Below are 16,797 nucleotides of genomic sequence, written 5' to 3' on the forward strand. Positions count from 1 at the left end.
CTGGTAAAGAAGTTAAAAGACAGAACTTGAACAAGTCTTCATATGCGAGAGGTCCATATGGGGAAGTTTGGGACAAGTAATATCTAAAGTCCATGATGTATAGACAGTGAAGGAGTGCACCTGTGCTATACTGGGAAATAGAAAGAACATTGTGAAAAGTAAGCCAACCTTGAAGCAGTTGTATAAAAGAGACACTTGCACCATCCTTGAAACAACATTTGCGTAAAAGACTCAATTGGACAGCCTTGAGAACTTATTGTATATAAAAGACATTCTTGCCCTCCTTAAGGAAACATTGGTTGGGAAAAGAAACCTCCTGAAATATTCCAGGGGAAAGGAACTGCCCTCTGGATTCAAGGGCATCTCCTTGGAAGAACCCCGTTGTTGTTGGATTTATCCATTTGCTTTACATTTGAACACTTTTTGGTTAAACATAGAACAGAGGCATTGTTCCTTGCCCTTCTTAGGTAATTTCTAGTGTGAGGGTCGGATTTGTTTTGGACACAGCGACAGTTTACATAATATTGATGACAAGACAGACTGATCTTTAGTTTTACTTTCCTAGGCAGGGAAACTCTCTTTAGGATAAGGGAAAGAGAGGCCTATCCAACCCTTTTCTTTTGCTAAAGATGTCTGATATTGAAAACACTACCACTTTGTGTGTGTACTCCTCTCATTTCTGATCCCTCATAGGATCCTATGGAGGAATGCTACAAAGGCAATTCAGCAGGTTAGGAGACTGTTGCTGAGATGTTATATGTTTAAACCTTCCTGTAAATCATATGACTTTTTTCTATTCCTGCTGCAAACTTTTCTATAAAATGTGTTGTTTTGACCTGGGGATGGGTACAGCTCCCTCGCGTCACTCAGTGTGGTAATCTCTGTCCCGTAGCAAAGATCAAAAGCTGCCACCCATTAATATATGCACAGTAAGTGAACACATCTTAAAGTGAAATATACAAATTTAGTTCAATTGACCTTTCCGTTTAGAAGAAAGTGCACAACACAAATGAGTATTTGCCTTTCCACAAAAGTAACCAACACTGGAAAAATAACCAGAGAGAGAAGAATTTTCAATAACTATGCTGGCAAAGTATAAAAGGTGCACCCCTTTTAAACCTAACAATTTATATTGAACTATTTCAAGGAAAACAAAATCAGGAGACATATGCTTTGATGGCACTTTTATGTGGTCTTCTGGGTAAGCATCTGCACTGGAAACATAATAACCTGGGGTAGCCGAACACTTGAGCAATCAAACATTTTTAAATGCTGCTCCCCCTGAAAAAAGTGGGCAGATGCTTTCCACCTGCATCACATGTATGCCCGACTTGAAAATCAGCACAGGGACAGAACCAGAGAAAATAACCCCTCCAGGACTGTAGCCTCTCCTGCCACATCCTGAGCAAATATTAATGACTCACTTGCCCTCTCATCCTTTCCCCTCTAAACCCCACGTTTGGCTTTCAACAATACTTTGTTTTATAAAGAGAACATGAAAAGTACACAAACCATGGTAAAGTACTCATTCAAATATATAAATCCTTATACAAATATGCTAGACAACATTTTTACATTTGTGCATTATTCACTCCACCTTGAATGGAAGACTACACGTACCAGAATGCAATTTAAAAGAAGGCAACACAATGGCCTACTAAACACTCATAACAAAAGGTTATGTGGGAAAAGGTTATCTCTTTGAGTTTAAACATTTGACAAAGGCATGCTTCATATATAATGTGAGGAAAATGTTACATTCTAACTAGTGTAAACGGTTTTGGCATGGTAAGTATGAACATATGGAAATAAGGCAGGTAGTTGAAAATGGTTTTGTGAGATATGTTTAATTGTCCTTCAGGAAGGCACAGATTTTACTAAGGCAGCTTACTGATGCATTGCGTGTGCTTTCAAAATAAAAATGTCCCTTCGCAGTTCTTAACAAGGAAACGTTAAAGTCTCCTCCAAAAGAATGGTCTCTATACTTTCTACCAAGAGAGAAAATGATAAGCAGTGCTTATGGGCCGCAGCGTAGTGGGCCGCTGATATGAGGGCATTTGTCTCTTCAGCATTGCAGCAGGAGGTTGAGAGGTGACACGTTGCCTCACCAGGAGAAACAGATAGGGGTAGCCGACTAAGCCAAGCCTTGTACATGGAGGTAGGACATCAAGTTTTGAAAGAAAATCCAAAGCTTGGCTTTCTATGCCCGGAAGCAGGCAGCTGGTGCTTGCAGGGGCCCTCTGGCCGGTTGAGGACCAGGTGTGCTGCACAGACTGTGCCCATGCCTTGGGCTGGCCCTGGTGCCGAGCATGAACGCAATCTAATCTGCTGGCTCCGCTATGCATCAGTGTTTGTTTGATAATGCCAGCTTGCATTACTAAACAAACACAAAAATGTAATGTTTGTCTTTTTCCTCCAAATTCAAGTTACTCACCATAGTCTGCGGACCGCATTGACGTCTCAGACTGGATACTGCTTATGCACTGGTGGAAAAAGCCTAGACAACCCCTTGAGGTGGGCCTTAACCACCGTGTTAGACGCTGAAAACACATGAACAAGGAAGTTCTTATACACCACAATGGCCGCCATATCCACCTGCACTCCAGATGAGCCAGGCATGCTGAAAAAGCCAGAACATCGTCCAGCGGGCAGAAGACAGGATCCAGACCCTTGTCACGGGCCCAATAGCAACACGGAGTCCATTTGCTCTTATACTGGGACCACAAATTGGGCATGCTGAAGCCTCAGCTGGTCAGGAACCAGGCTGCTAAAGCCAGCCTGGCTGGGTCCGGGTGCTCCACTGTACTGCCCTGCTGCGTAAGTAAACCCTTGCTGGGGATCGAAAGGTGGACATGCCCCTGGGAGCGCAACTGCAGAAAATCCGAAAACCAGGTTCTTGAGGGCGATTGGGGGGAAATCAGGATGAGACTGCAACCCACCGATGCCCGGAACACTTGCGGAGGAGCTGTTGAAGCAGGGTGGGGGATGGGAACACGTAGCACCTGCGGCCGAGCAGAACAGATCTGGAAGACATCTCCCAGAGACCCCAACTTGTCCATGAAGCAAACTGGGGGCACTTGGAATTCTGAGGGGATGCAAACAAGTCCAGGTCTGTGAACCCTCAACACTGGAAGAGGGGCAACAAGGAGTCATTGTGCAATTCCCACTGGTAAGTGTTTCGTGCCTTGAAACACCTGTGTATAGGCGCATTATAAATGCCGTATCATATATCATATCATAACCCCAGTCGGCTCACCAGATCCACTTCCGTGTTGCTCTGCCCCGGGAGGTGCACTGCCGAGATCCAAATACCCTCCGACAAGGTCCATTCCCAGATCGATAACGCTTCCATGCAGGGGGGAACAGGTGCCACCCTGTTTGTTCAGGTAAAACCTCGTTCAAAGTAGAGTTGTCCGACCTGACCAGAACCGAACTATCCCTGATAAGGGGTAGGAAGGCCTTGAAGGCCAGGCCCACTGCCCTGAGCTCGAGCATATTGGTATGCAGGAGGGCTTCCACCCTGGACCATGCGCCATGAATCATGTAGTCCTTCAGAGTAGCCCTCCAGCCCAAACGGGAGCAGTCTGTCATCAACATCAGGGTAGGCTTCAGTCAGGTGAAGGTAGCCCCCATGGCCACATTGCCATTCGTCAACCACCAGCGAAGATCGGGCAGGTGGAGTGGAAGTATTGGGAGCCTGTCCAACTGTAACCCCATCTCCTGATCCCATCAGGTGGAGCTGTAGACGCTTCATCTTGATGCGGGCAAGCTGTACCATGAGCACGCAGGACGCAGTCAGTCCCAGAAGGGGCTAAAAACCCCCGTGTTGAGGTGGTCGAGTGGGCCAGAAAATGTCCAATCGCCTTGCAAAGTGAGAGGAGCCTCTCGGCTGTGGAAAACATCCACTGAACTGCTTTGTTCCACCAAGCCCCTAGGAAGACCAGATCCTGGGAGGGGCACAGCTGCAACTTCCTCAGGTTGAGGGAAAACCCCAGCTGATGAAGAATATCTGCCAATCTCTGGCAGGACTGTACCACCACTTCGGATGAACTGGCCCTAACCAGCCAGTTGTCCAGATAAGGCTATCGATGATGGCCCCTGAGGCGGAAAAGACCTGCCACAGTGTTCATCAACTTCGGGGCCGAGTTCAGGCCAAAAGGAAGCACATTGTACTGAAAGTGATATGATATAATTGTGAAACGCTGAAACTTCAGATGCCGCTGGTAGATGGGGACATGAAGGTATACATACTTGAGGTCTATGGAACACATTCAGTCCCCTGCATACAGAGACTCTATGTGTGCTGGAGTAATCCTCTTGAAGCGTTTGAGCAGTAAAGGCAGATTTAGAAGTGACAGGTCCAGGACTGCCCTTAGACCAGCCTGGTTGTTTGGTACCGCAAAAATCCTGGAGTAGAACCAGAAGCCCCTGTCTGACTGAGGAACCGGTTCCACTGCCTGCATCTCCAAGAGTGACCGGATATCCTGTAAAAGAGCCAGGACCCAATCTGATGAAGAGGTTGGATGAGGAAAAGGAAGAGGACGGCTGAAGCCCGTGGAAACTATGGACAGGATCCAGGGCTTCTTGAAAAGACGCTTCCAGTTGTCTTTGAAAAGAGCCAGCCGGCCCCCAACCGGTGAGCTGTGTTCTTCAACTGTAACAACTCTTTCTTGGCCTCAGAGGCGGGAGCAGAGGAGGGGGAGCGGAAAAACAAGCGGAAAGTCCTCTGCAGTTTCCTCCTTCTGTCGGTGGGTGACCTGCCCGGCCTCTGTGGTCCCGAATCCCCTTGAATATGGTGATGGCGCAGGGTTTGATTTCAGCCCTGCCTTGAGCCTGAGGAATTTACTCTTGTCAGGATGGCCAATGACTTGGCGGTTTGAGTAGAGGTTTTCTTCTTTGTCAACTTGTCATTGGTTTATGAATTAAAAAGGTCCACACCCTCGAAGGGGAGAGCTAAGATCTGCTCCTGCACGTCAAAAGAACATTTAGTGGTATGTTTGCACGCCGTCCTTCTCATCTGATCCCCAGGCACAGCCCTCTGCTGCCTGTGTCGATGTGGGAGACCGAAGGCTCCATGAGGTCTTACGCAACGGCCCGAGCATCAGCCAGACCGGCCTTGAAGGAGGCCTGCTCTTCCAGAGGGAGGTCAGGCAGAAACTCCCCTAACTCGCGCCACAGCTTCTGGTTAGCTGGGCCAAAAGAGCATCATGGTTGGCTTGCTGCAAATGCAGCCCTGATAAGGCGTAACATTGCTTGCTCAAGGACTCAAGGATCTTGTCCTCCTTCGAAAGACAACTGGCAGCAGCACCAGAGGAGGAAGACCAAGACAATGGTTTCGAATAGAGCGAAGCAACAGCCACCACCGAAGAATAAGGCTGAAGGTGGGTGGCCAGGAGGATTGGTTCCCCCTCCGTCAGCCTGAACCTGCTGTCCAACTTCTTGTTCATCGAGGCGTTGTCCCCTGGGCTTCTCACAGACCTTCTTCGCCACATGCAGGACATCTTTCTGGAGGGAGATGCCCGAACAGATCATTGTGCGCTTGCCCAAATACTCTGATAGAACTCCCATGAAAAGCCTTAACTGACTGAGGGGAGTCGTGGCCCTGGGACACAGATACCAGCGGGTCCTGCCCTTGATCCGGGACTGTAGACAAGTCCAGCGGCAGTTGATGGGGAGGCGTTTTTGGTACAGGAGGAGGCAGTGGAATGTGGACCACCAGCAGGACTTGGAGCAGGGGCTGGACAGGCACTGGAACCGGCAGCGCTGGAGGAACCAGATGAGTGCCCAGAGGAGGAGGCCGGGGTGGCACAACCTGCAGGATCAGCACAACCTGCAGGATCAGCCTTGCATCTTCATAATGTTGCGCCCTATTACCTCCGGGTCTGGAGCGCGTCATTAAGTGAATAAACAAACAAACAAAGAACCTTGACGATGTCCTAAAATAACCCGGTCATCTGTGGAGAACGCATGAGGAATATGAAGCGCTCCACATTGTAATCAAATGTATTGAGAGTCGTGGCTGCACATGAGTCAGTGGGAGTGGCTCAGATTAAGGTGGCCACCGCCCTCTTCGCCCCAACAGATGAGCCGCTCCTGACAGACCCTGCAATCTATAATGGGTATTCTGTTCAGCCTGCGCTTTTCTATCAACACAAAGAATTCCCAACCCAGAATTTCACCTTCATCGGGTTTCAGTGGGACACTATTCAAGTCAGAGTATTTCCCACTCAGGACAGGCAGAGAGATATTCTGGCAGCAATTGCTCATTTCCACAACCAGGAGTATATGACTGTGTAGTGCTTCCAACCCCTGCTGGGGTTGTTGGTGACTTGCATTTTTGAAGTGCCTCTAGCGAGACTCAGAGTGAGGAAATTGCAGATGCACTTCCCAGTTTCTTTGAATCAAGAGATTGGCTCTCAGGCAGACAAGATAACAATTCCAGCGGCACTGTAGGAAGACCTCCTGTGGTGGAGTACGGACACTCATCTCATAAGTGATGCTCTCCTTCATCCAAGTCCACATTAGGGAACAATAACTACAAACTCATCTATGGAGGGCTGGGGGAGCCACGGTAGGAGCTCATTTCAACCACAGCCTCTGGTCGCTGAAGGACAAGTAAAATCATATAAACCTCCTGGAACTGAAGACCGTACATCTAGCACTGAAGTCATTTCTTCCACTGCTTCAGAACTTTGTCATAATCGTAACGAAAAATACAACAGCCAACTACCATCTCAACATCAGGGGGGCACCAGATTCCTGAGCCTGTGCTTATTAGTGATTCAGATCTGCGACTGGGACATAATGCATGAGATTTTGCTCAGAACAGCGCATCTCTTCGGACAAGACAATACGGAAACGGATTGACTGAGCAGACTCGGTTCAAATGCACTTAATGGGAACTCGCTACAAAGATTGCCCAAAAGTTATTCAAATTCTAGGGCACCCCGGAGATGGATCTTTTCTCCACAGCCAACAACTCTAAATGTCGCAGATATGCCTCGTGGGGAGGTCAGGGGAAGAGCTTGGTAGGAGATGCCTTCAAGATATACTTGTCTGGAATAACAGGTTATGTGTTTCCACCTACTTCTCTAATAATGAGTCCTGACCAAATTCAGAGCCTCCGACAACTGCACACTGATCTTGATAGCTCCTCTATTGCCATGCAGACTGTGGTTCTCAAACCTAGCGAGGAGGGCATCTCAGGGCCCACTGAAACTGGAAATATTCAAGAACATGATCACACAGCAAGGCAGGTCAGTCCTTCACCCGAACTTGCAAGCAATGATGCTTGCAGCCTGGCTCCTGAAAAGCTCATTTTAAATTGCCTGAAAATATCAGAGGACAATCTCGATATACTCCAAAGATCCAGGAAGTATTTCACGAAAGCTCAGTAGAAGAGGAAGTGGACAAGATTCTGGCTTTAGTCTCAACAAAAAACCTAGACCCACTAAACTTTGTTTTGATGATGTGCTGTCCATCGCATGTAATTTAGCTTGCTCAGGAGATTTGCAGAAATTCTGAGTGAATGATCTTTTCATGAGCAAACCCAGTAGTTAAAAAACATTTGGAGGGTTTAATAATAATAATACCCATTTATCAGAGGACCACACCTAGTTTGGGACCTCAATGTGGTTTTCTCGGTTCTCGCTCATAAACTGTTCAAGCCAATGGTCCCGGTAGATATCAAAATGGGCACCATTAGAACTGTTTTGTTGGCGGAATTAACTTCTGGCAGGAGAATCAGTTAGAATCCAAGACCTTTGGGCATCAGAACCTTACACTACACCCACAGAGACAACCGTCATTCCTACCGAAGGTGGTATCAGACATTCACAGTAATCGGGGAAATAAAACTTCCTGTATTCTTTCCCAATCTTCAATCAAAGGCAGAAAAAGTCTTACACTGTTTAGATGTCAGGTGAGCGTTGAGGTTTTACTTGAAGAGGACAAGAGATTTCAGGGCTCTGAAGCCTTATTTGTAACTTTCGGTGGAACCTCTCTGGGAAAGAAGCTTCAAAGGGATCCATAGCTTGATGGATAGTCTTGTGCATATCAGAAGCTTACAAAGTTGCAGGGAAAGATCCTCCAGAGGGAATTCACGCTCACGCTAGTGGAGCAAAGGCAGCAGCTGTAGCCTAACCGCATGGGCCATGTGAGGTTATCTGTAAAGCTGCCACTTGGGCAACTTCATCAGTTATCAGGAACATATTTGCCTAGATAGCTGTCTAATTAGCTCCACCCAGAAATGTCAGTTCCTTTGGAATTGCCCATGCAATATGGAGAAAAGGGGATGGGATGTAGTAGTAAGAAAAAGTTACTCACCATAGTGACTACTGTACTGCTAGTCCATAGTGCCCTTTGCTTCATACGCCCTCCCCACCCACAATTCCCTTTCAAATAGTCATAGTTAGGGCTATCGTCCTTGAAGGCCATATAAAGAGGGACTGAGGTGTGGCGCCAAGGGTCAGGGTTAACATGCAGGACTACATGCGTTGCTGCTCCTTGCATGCCCAAATTAATCCTTAAAGGGAAGTACACGTTTTTGCAGTGCAAAAGGCTCCAGCTCGTCCCTATACGAGGACGTCCATACAATATGGAGGAAAGGGGACTATGGACTAGGAGTTCAGTAAGTCACTACCATGAGTAACTTTTTCTTTTTATCATTTGGCTTCTACGTGCACCCTTAATTTCTTCCAGAAGATTAAAAATACAAATTGTATATTACCTATTTCTGTTCTCGAGTTCCAGAAGAATTTTTTGTGTTCGTAGGATTAATTGACCCAATGTCATGCCACATTACATCTAGTGCTTTCTAGTTGTTGCACGTTTTTAGATTTGAATCTGACACTTTCATATTAACATGGGACAGAGTCTTCTTCATAATTTCCATGACATTTATAATTGATCAGTCCTTGACCTGGAGCCTTAATCTCCCAAAATGAGACTTCTGTTAAATATCCTTGTGTCAGAAAGATTGGCTTGAGCAGGAGGAAGAGAATCGTCTTGTTTTCTTTTATTTGCCTGTGGGGCTGTAAAATCAGCATTGGTAGTATACCTGTTTGACTACAGAACTGAACCAAATTGTAAAAAAGAGAAATGCAGATCTATTTTCAGCTGAAAGGTTTGCAATTAGCACGCTGCTCAGAAAGGTTAGTAATTTAAATTGGCCCCACTGTCAAATGTCTACCGATTTAGAGGCAGGTACCTACCATATTTAATCTGCAATGGTTTGTACAAACCTGTATGCATTCTGAGAAGGAACAGCCAGGCAATGCAGAGCAACTCAGAGATGTCACCTTTGACCTATATGGCTACAGGATGCTGTGATATGGTTGCCAGAAGATGCAGAACCTAAGTACAAATTGAACATACTGAAACATACAATGCAGTGAATGTGATTGGCAAGTGTGGTGTTTTGAAGTAGATATTTAAGCTTCAAGCATTATAGATGCAGCACGGTACTATGTGACTTACCTCATATTGACCATAGTACATGCTGTTATAGGTTGATTATCACACCAAAGGAGTGGTTGCAAAAACATTTACAGGACTACCACTAGGTTTGTGATTGACGAAGCATGTGTCTACTGAGAAAGGCTATTCCTTAAACAAGTGTATCCTCAAATATAGTAGTGAACCCTTATAACACTTCAGGGCCAACTGGGTGGTAAAACACTTAAGCGGGGGTAGACACTTTGCAGGAAAGCAGTATATAAACTGATCTGAACACATTGCATGACACCACCAATTCTGAGGAAGATGTCCCTGTTTGCATCACTCCATCTTTGCCAGTGTAAGGTCCACTTCAGACTCTTCCTTTTGTGCTCTCTTAACATTATCACTATTAAGCTGTTACGAAAGTTTTGTTTATTTCTCACCTTCCCATGTGTGGGATGGCGTAGAGGGGTGCGTATTTTATCGTATGAAGCCATGGATAGATGCAGCTTTGCTATTCACGGGACAGTATGTAACGTTATGTACCTGTAATTTTCTGTTGTGATGTGATTTTACTCCGTCATTTTGTGAGACTGTTCCACTTGTTCTCACATACTCGCAGCCCAATTCCAGCATGGAACGGGAACGTGGTCTAGGCAGCGTTGGCCCAGAACCCATTTGAGCCCATGAGCTCTGTAGACCTGTGGCTGGTCTCCTGAAAAACATAATTCCTAGTGGCAATAACATCTGCCCGCTTGATCAGGGTTTGACAGGCCCTGTCCTCAGAGAAACCAGAGAAGTTGGGGTTCTTTGAACACACTCATTATTTCTACCAAACGTGGTCTCAGAATTTGAACATGTATCAAGAAATTCTGCTGCCACTATTATTCCCGGGCCCTCAAACTGAGGCGGACAGAATTCTACACTGTCTGGGTGTTCCTAGAACCCAGAGGTACTGTCTGGACAGCAACTCTAATGTAGCTTCTCAGATTGGGCAAGCGATTACTCAGCATTTTCGCATCAGTTTGAGATGGATATTGCTTGGGACAAAACCATAAGTATGGAGGAAAGGTGACGGGACGTAGAGGTAAGGGCAAGTTACTCACTTTGGTGGTTACTGTACTCCTGGTTTAATGTCAGTTCATCAATACACCCACCATCCCCCTAAAAAAGTGAAGTGAGTCTTTCCGGTGCCCTCGACGGATAAAGGGACTGAGGTTACAGAGCTTATAGGGTGGAGTCGAGTGTGTGGCCAGGCGTTGCTGTGTTTAGGTTCCAGTCCATCCCTGCTCCATGGGAACTCCTGAAGGTATAAAGGAAAGGGAACTTTGGACTAGGAGTACATTAGCTATCACAGTGACTAACCATTTCTTTAGATCTCTTTAAAATTGGAGGAGTCATCAAGGGAGCACTGAAACCTCTTATTTAAAAAATGTGTTTATCAAGTTGTTGCTCCTTGAAAACATACCTTTTTACTTCAAGATTTTAACACCAAAAGGTGTGCTTCTAAAGGTAAGTGGAATAAAAGAAACACTGGTGAGCACATGCGAGCAGTGGGGATATCGGGTTTGAAACTTTATTTAAAAAACAAACTACAGCATGTTAGTCTGCATGCAGTCAAAGGTTTGGCCAACACCACTATTGCAGTACAAGCATTAACTATTTGTCTCGGTTTACCCTAAAATAAAACTTACTTACTGCATTCAATGTGATTTGTTCCCTGGTTAGACGGCTGGACTGTATTTGTGCAACCTTTTGTTTCCTATTTACAATAGTAAATTCTCTATGTAATCAAAATGGGGAAAGGCGCTGGCCGATTAAGTGTCCCTGGAATGCGGGCAAAGCCCACCATTTGTATTTGTATTTTTATTGTATTTATAAAAAAGCGCTCAACACAGTTAAAATTAAACAGTACAGCAAAAAATGGTAATTCAATAGATCAAGCAACAACAGCAATGAGAGCTAACAATCAGAAGCAGTGAAGAGGTGATTTTTCAAAGAGGCCCGAAAGAGAGAGTAAATAGAGAGAGACCGAAGGGAGAGGGGGGAGGGCATTCCAATGAAGGGGAGCGAGAAGCTGAAAAGACCGAAAGCGGGACTGAGCACAGGGAGGGGGAGGACCGTTTAGCCTAAAGAGAGAAGTGGAACGAAGGGAGCGAGGAGAAGTATAAAAGGACACAAGTGCAGCAATATAGTCAGGAGCTAAACCATAAAGAGATTTAAAGACTAAACAGAGGAAATGAAATTTAAGTTGAGAATGGAAGGGTAACCAGCCAAGTGAGACAAGTGATACAGAAATAGTCATGATAGGAGAGTGAGCAGAGTGCACAAACTGAAGAATGGTAAATAGATTTTAAAGGAGCAAGACGAGAATATGGGAGACAAAATAGTGTGACAGATCAATAGAAGAGCAGCGCGAAAATAAGAGAAGATATAAGAAGTTTAGTAGCGTGGAAAGTAAGAGAAGGACAGACTTTACAAATATTGTAGAGATGAAAACGACTGGAGCGAGACGTGAGAGAAATGTGGTGAGTAAAGGAAAGACTAGAGTCAAAGTAAAGACCAAGATTACGTGCAGTAGAAGAAATTGAAAGAGTAGATGGAGAAAATGAAATGGACAAAGGGTGGGAGGGGTGAGGAGAAAGATTATTAGCAGGGAAGAATAAGACCTCAGTCTTCCCGGCATTTAAAGTAAGAAAGTGATACCCCATCTAAGATTTGATGGCGGAAAGACAGGTTGTACGAGTATGGTGTATTTCCGGAGTAAAAGACGAGAAGGATAGAAAGAGTTGCGTGTCGTCAGCGCAAAAGTGATTAGAGAGTCCAAAGGAGGAAATAACAGGAGCAAGAAGTGCAGTGTATAATGAGAAAAGAACTGTCCACATTCTCTCTTGTTCTCCTGTACCTCTTACCCCAGGTTTGCCGTGTGCTTCTCTTGGCTGCTGTCCCAGGCCCCTTCTCCCACACTCACAACCACAGTTCAACGCCAACAACACCTGCAGCCATTTCCCAACCTAAAAGTACCATTTGCCCGCTTACTTCTTTTGCAGGCCCTTTGATTCCTCTTTCCGGCCTGAGTCTTTGTACTATTTCTTTGCCGGTCATCTTTGTATGTGTTATTTTTTAAAGAAAATCAGGCATGTGCAAAATTGACTGCATCAATTTCCCAACACAAAAAAAAAATTATCACCCTGGATGAGTGATAATAGTGATTTACACTGCATTGGGGTGGGCAGGGCTTGGTCCGGCTCCTAACACGGTACCAATACCATCCGTTTTGTGATTTTCTTCTTTCTTTTGTGACATGCACTACTATCGAGTTGTCATAGTAATAATTTGGATTGTTAGTACATTATATTAATGTGTTATTTTCCTTTTCCTAGTTGATGTTTACTTGTTTGTATTCCTTGTCTGTTTTCAGGCCAAACACAAGCGCTACTTTGGCCATTCGGCTCACGTCACCAATGTACGCTTTTCACATGATGATAAATATGTGATAAGTACAGGAGGAGATGACTGCAGGTAAGAACACTTTGCAAAGGCCTATTCTATGAATGATACTGTGTTTCAAAGTATGTCCTGCCATCACTAGCATTATGTTGATGTACCCGACTCCCGATGCTGGACTCTGAACTAGGGACCTAATAATATTCCTAGACTTTTGACGTAGCTGTCCCTGCTGATATCATAGGGCCTGCATTATTAGTGTTGGCTGTTAGCTGGTGCTTAAGCACAACCTATAAAGCCAAACGATTGCAGTGTAGTACACACACAAGTAAGATTGGATGTGGGGGCACGCTGAAGTCCTGTTAACAAGAATTAGCAAAGCCAACACTTTTGTCTTGTGTATAATTATGCACAATTATGAAACAGTGTTTCCCGGCTCGGAGGAAGTGTCTAAGGACCTTAAACCATCACACAGAGCGCGCGTAGTGTGTTGGCAGTGCGGCAGATTACGGCTGTCTAACAGAAGCTACAGGATCTTTCCACAGTGTTTCCCGGCTCGAAGGAGGTGTCTCTAAGGACCTTAAGACATCACACACAGCGTGAAGCGCGTGCAGTCTGTGGGCATTGCAGAACTTCGGCAGTCAGGTGAGACGTGTCAAGATCAAAGTCTGAGGACCAACAGAAAAACAAGAACTAGTGAGTGGGAGATATCAATATTATTAGTACTGTTACATCAATTGCTTTTCGTCCACCCACCTGACTCAGGGTGCACCGCTACAGCTGCCCCAAATGTACGATCTGAGGAGCAGAGTCAAGGTTTTGCCGCCGTTGTACTACGTAGCCATGACACAGGACTATTTTGACTGCATAGTTACGGAAAATGAATTTATGCAACTTAGTATTGACCTGCCAATTCCCCTATATCCTGGTGAAAGGACCTCCAGTGGTAGGGCTGGGCAAGTGCCTGGCGCTTTTCTGTGTGAGAACACCAATACTTTAGGGTCCGCTGCATGCACTGCAATGGCGGTACAGCAGGGTGGAAAGATAACTGCCTCATTTCAATCGGTGTGGGCGATGCCCTCGCAACTACAGGTGGGGCCCGCGTCTTACACTATAACTGAAAGACATGGAGACTCGGCCACACCGCACATGGAAGCTAAAGGAGAAAGCCATGAGATTGATATGGAATGTTTGGTTGGCGCCTCTGAGGATGCCGAATTTGGCAAAAAGGGGGACACATTTTTCCAGACCTTACAGAAATTTCTTTGTATAATTCAGAGTCTTATTTCTCTACTGCTTCAACTCCAGCTAAATTGATCCCACTTCGACATCTGGAGCCTCGATTTGGTGAAGGGGTGGATAAGAGGTCACATTTGGTTAGTAGAAGAGATTAACCAAGTGTTAAGCATCTTGGTCTCTTTGTAAAAAGGCCTTAAAGTTGAGGTTGAAACACAATCAACCTTACTGGAGTCTGTATTATTTAAATGTCATAATGTAGGCCTGCAAAACAAACTTAAAGATTTTTTTAATCGGAACACTGCAAGAAGTCACATGTGTTGACTCATTAAGGAATCCAGTGGGTGATTCTGGGAACTGCATGGCGCCTCAGTCTGGCCTGTGCCGGGTTAATGGTGCATCCCTAGGCCAAAGCGCCTTGCAAGAACTGGTACATAAAAAACAGCAAGATTAGGAGAGACAGTCTCTCTGACTCTGGGGGAGACTAACAAATGTTGAGGATTTGCAGCCCATAGCTGTCCTCATTAACTATCAATTCAATTACTTCGTCGTCGGATGAACAGTCTCAGAATTCCCTGTCTAGTGAGTGTCGATTGTTGGCTTCTTAGATAGTTTACAGCTGGACACACCTTCATCATTAAATGCACTTTATCTTAATGCATTGTATCTGCTTTGAGGTTGATTGGTTTGTTCAGTGTTTGTTTATAATATCTAATGGATTTTATTATTGTCTTTCTTCTTTTATCAAATGTCACACAAACTGTTTGTTTTGTATATCTTGCAATGTTTTGTGGTCAAAAGTTATTTGATTAGCTAAATGACCACATAAATACATTTTAAAAAAAATTGCATTTCATACATGTATACACTTATACAGTTGACTCTGATGTCAATTTTCCTATATTTAAAAGACGTATAGGACATTTAAACCGTTACGCTCACCTTGTATCCACGGGGACGCCACCCAGCCTGGTTGGATGATTTGCACTCTCGAACCCTCTCCCGGTCCCTTTGTAAGGCCTCTGGTTAAAGTTGGGTCTGCAATATAGGAGAGCTGGATTCAATACCAGATTGTCTTTATGTTTTGCAACCTCCCTTGGCCTCAACTCCTTCCTCCCCCTTGGGCCTTCTACTCACCTTAATATTGTAAAAGGTGAATTCTCCGTCCTGCTCCTCGTGGCAGGGGTGCGTAGATGTGGGGGGCGAGCAGCGACCAAGTTACTTCACTGGTGCAAGCCCGCCTGTGGGAATCCAGGCCTGCTGCGACTCTGTAGGTTTGCTGCTTTACAGTCTTTATATGCAGTTCCTCTCAGTTTGAATAATAATGTCTTGCTTCTTTCCTTTTAGGTATGGAAAGGTATTTTGGTGGTGTCATGCAGTTTGAAGATGATCATGGGCCGGTAGGCGAAAGCGCGGTGTGCGCGATGCTGTCCGGTGAGTAATGCGCGGCCCTGTTTCGCCTTTTATATTGCGAACCTGTGTCTTTTCCCTCCTTGCAGGTTGCGATGTTCCTCGCCGAGCGCCGTAATGTTCCAGCAGTGATACTGACCAGGAGATTACTACCAAAGTAAGAATTGTGTGGCTTTCTTCATTCGGGAGGAAACGTGAGTAAACGCTTACTAATGCTGTCTGTCTTTCTCCTCTTTCCAGGTTATGGTATTCCAGGATGCGTGCGGTGCCGGATGATGGAGTTCGTACCTTCAGGTGAGTGGAACTGAAGTTGGCTATGGATACTGTTCCAGGTAAGTTTCGTAGTGTTCTTTCTCTCTCTGCAGGTCCTTGGTTTCAGGTAAACTGGCATCAAAGAACTGGACACGGTGAGCGTTACGCTGCCCACAGCAGAATCATGCAAAGCATGTTCTGCTGTTTGGGTGCGGTTTAAATAGTCTCAGGTAAAGTAGTCCAGGTAAAATAGTCCCAGACCTGCCACACCCAAAGTAATCCAGGCAGTCCAAAAGACTAGACCGCATAGCTCAGTTCCTTGTAACTGAGCTATGTGTGTGACTCCATGTTGGCTGAACCCCCAAGATAAATAGTCACAAGTAAATAGTCCTATTCTAATGTTGGACTTCATGATAGTTATGAGCGTGGCGCCGAAGGCGCCAGGACTGACTCCAAGAGAGTCTTGGATGAGGTTTTAAGGCCTTTGACCTGGTCCTAACTGGAAGACTGACTTGCCAGTAAGGGCCAGGGGCAAGGGTCAGGACATAAACTGTGTAAATGCACGAAATGTAAAACCTCTATACGTTGCATTGAAAACACACATAAAAGTAATAGCGTATTTTACTCTGAGCCTTTATACATATTGGAGGCATATAAAACATAAGCAGAATGAATGTGCATCTTATATATGAACTTTACACGTACCTGGGAGATGTATATTTTGGACATGTACACCAATATATGTCTGAAAACTCAATGTGTGGACTGATTTTGATGTCAGTTTTCAAGAGATGTAAATGGCATACCTGTATGCATTGTACAACTCAACGCTTTTATAAGCATACAAACTCCCATCAGTCATTTTGATGTGACTTTTCATATATACATAACAGATACATTCTATGCATGCATGAAATATAAACCTTTGGGATGTTGTAGCACATGGGCATACGCTGATACACATACAGCAAACACTAATACTACACCTGTGCACACCAGGTGCTTTAACAAATC

The 16,797-nt window shown here is 45.1% G+C and overlaps 1 protein-coding gene across 3 annotated transcripts in view; it reads left to right on the forward strand.

The window, feature by feature from the left end:
* The window catches only part of EML6 (EMAP like 6), a 3,038,586-nt gene that overhangs the window by 2,951,352 nt on the left and 70,437 nt on the right, over positions 1 to 16,797 (forward strand). For all 3 annotated transcript variants that reach the window (XM_069608236.1, XM_069608238.1, XM_069608237.1), the window contains one exon: positions 12,860 to 12,960. In XM_069608236.1, coding sequence (XP_069464337.1) covers positions 12,860 to 12,960 — 101 coding nt within the window. The remainder of the gene's footprint in view (positions 1 to 12,859; positions 12,961 to 16,797) is intronic.

The sequence above is a fragment of the Ambystoma mexicanum genome, chromosome 4q, assembly GCF_040938575.1.
Source record: "Ambystoma mexicanum isolate Mex_15411 chromosome 4q, UKY_AmexF1_1, whole genome shotgun sequence".
Taxonomy (NCBI): domain Eukaryota; kingdom Metazoa; phylum Chordata; class Amphibia; order Caudata; family Ambystomatidae; genus Ambystoma; species Ambystoma mexicanum.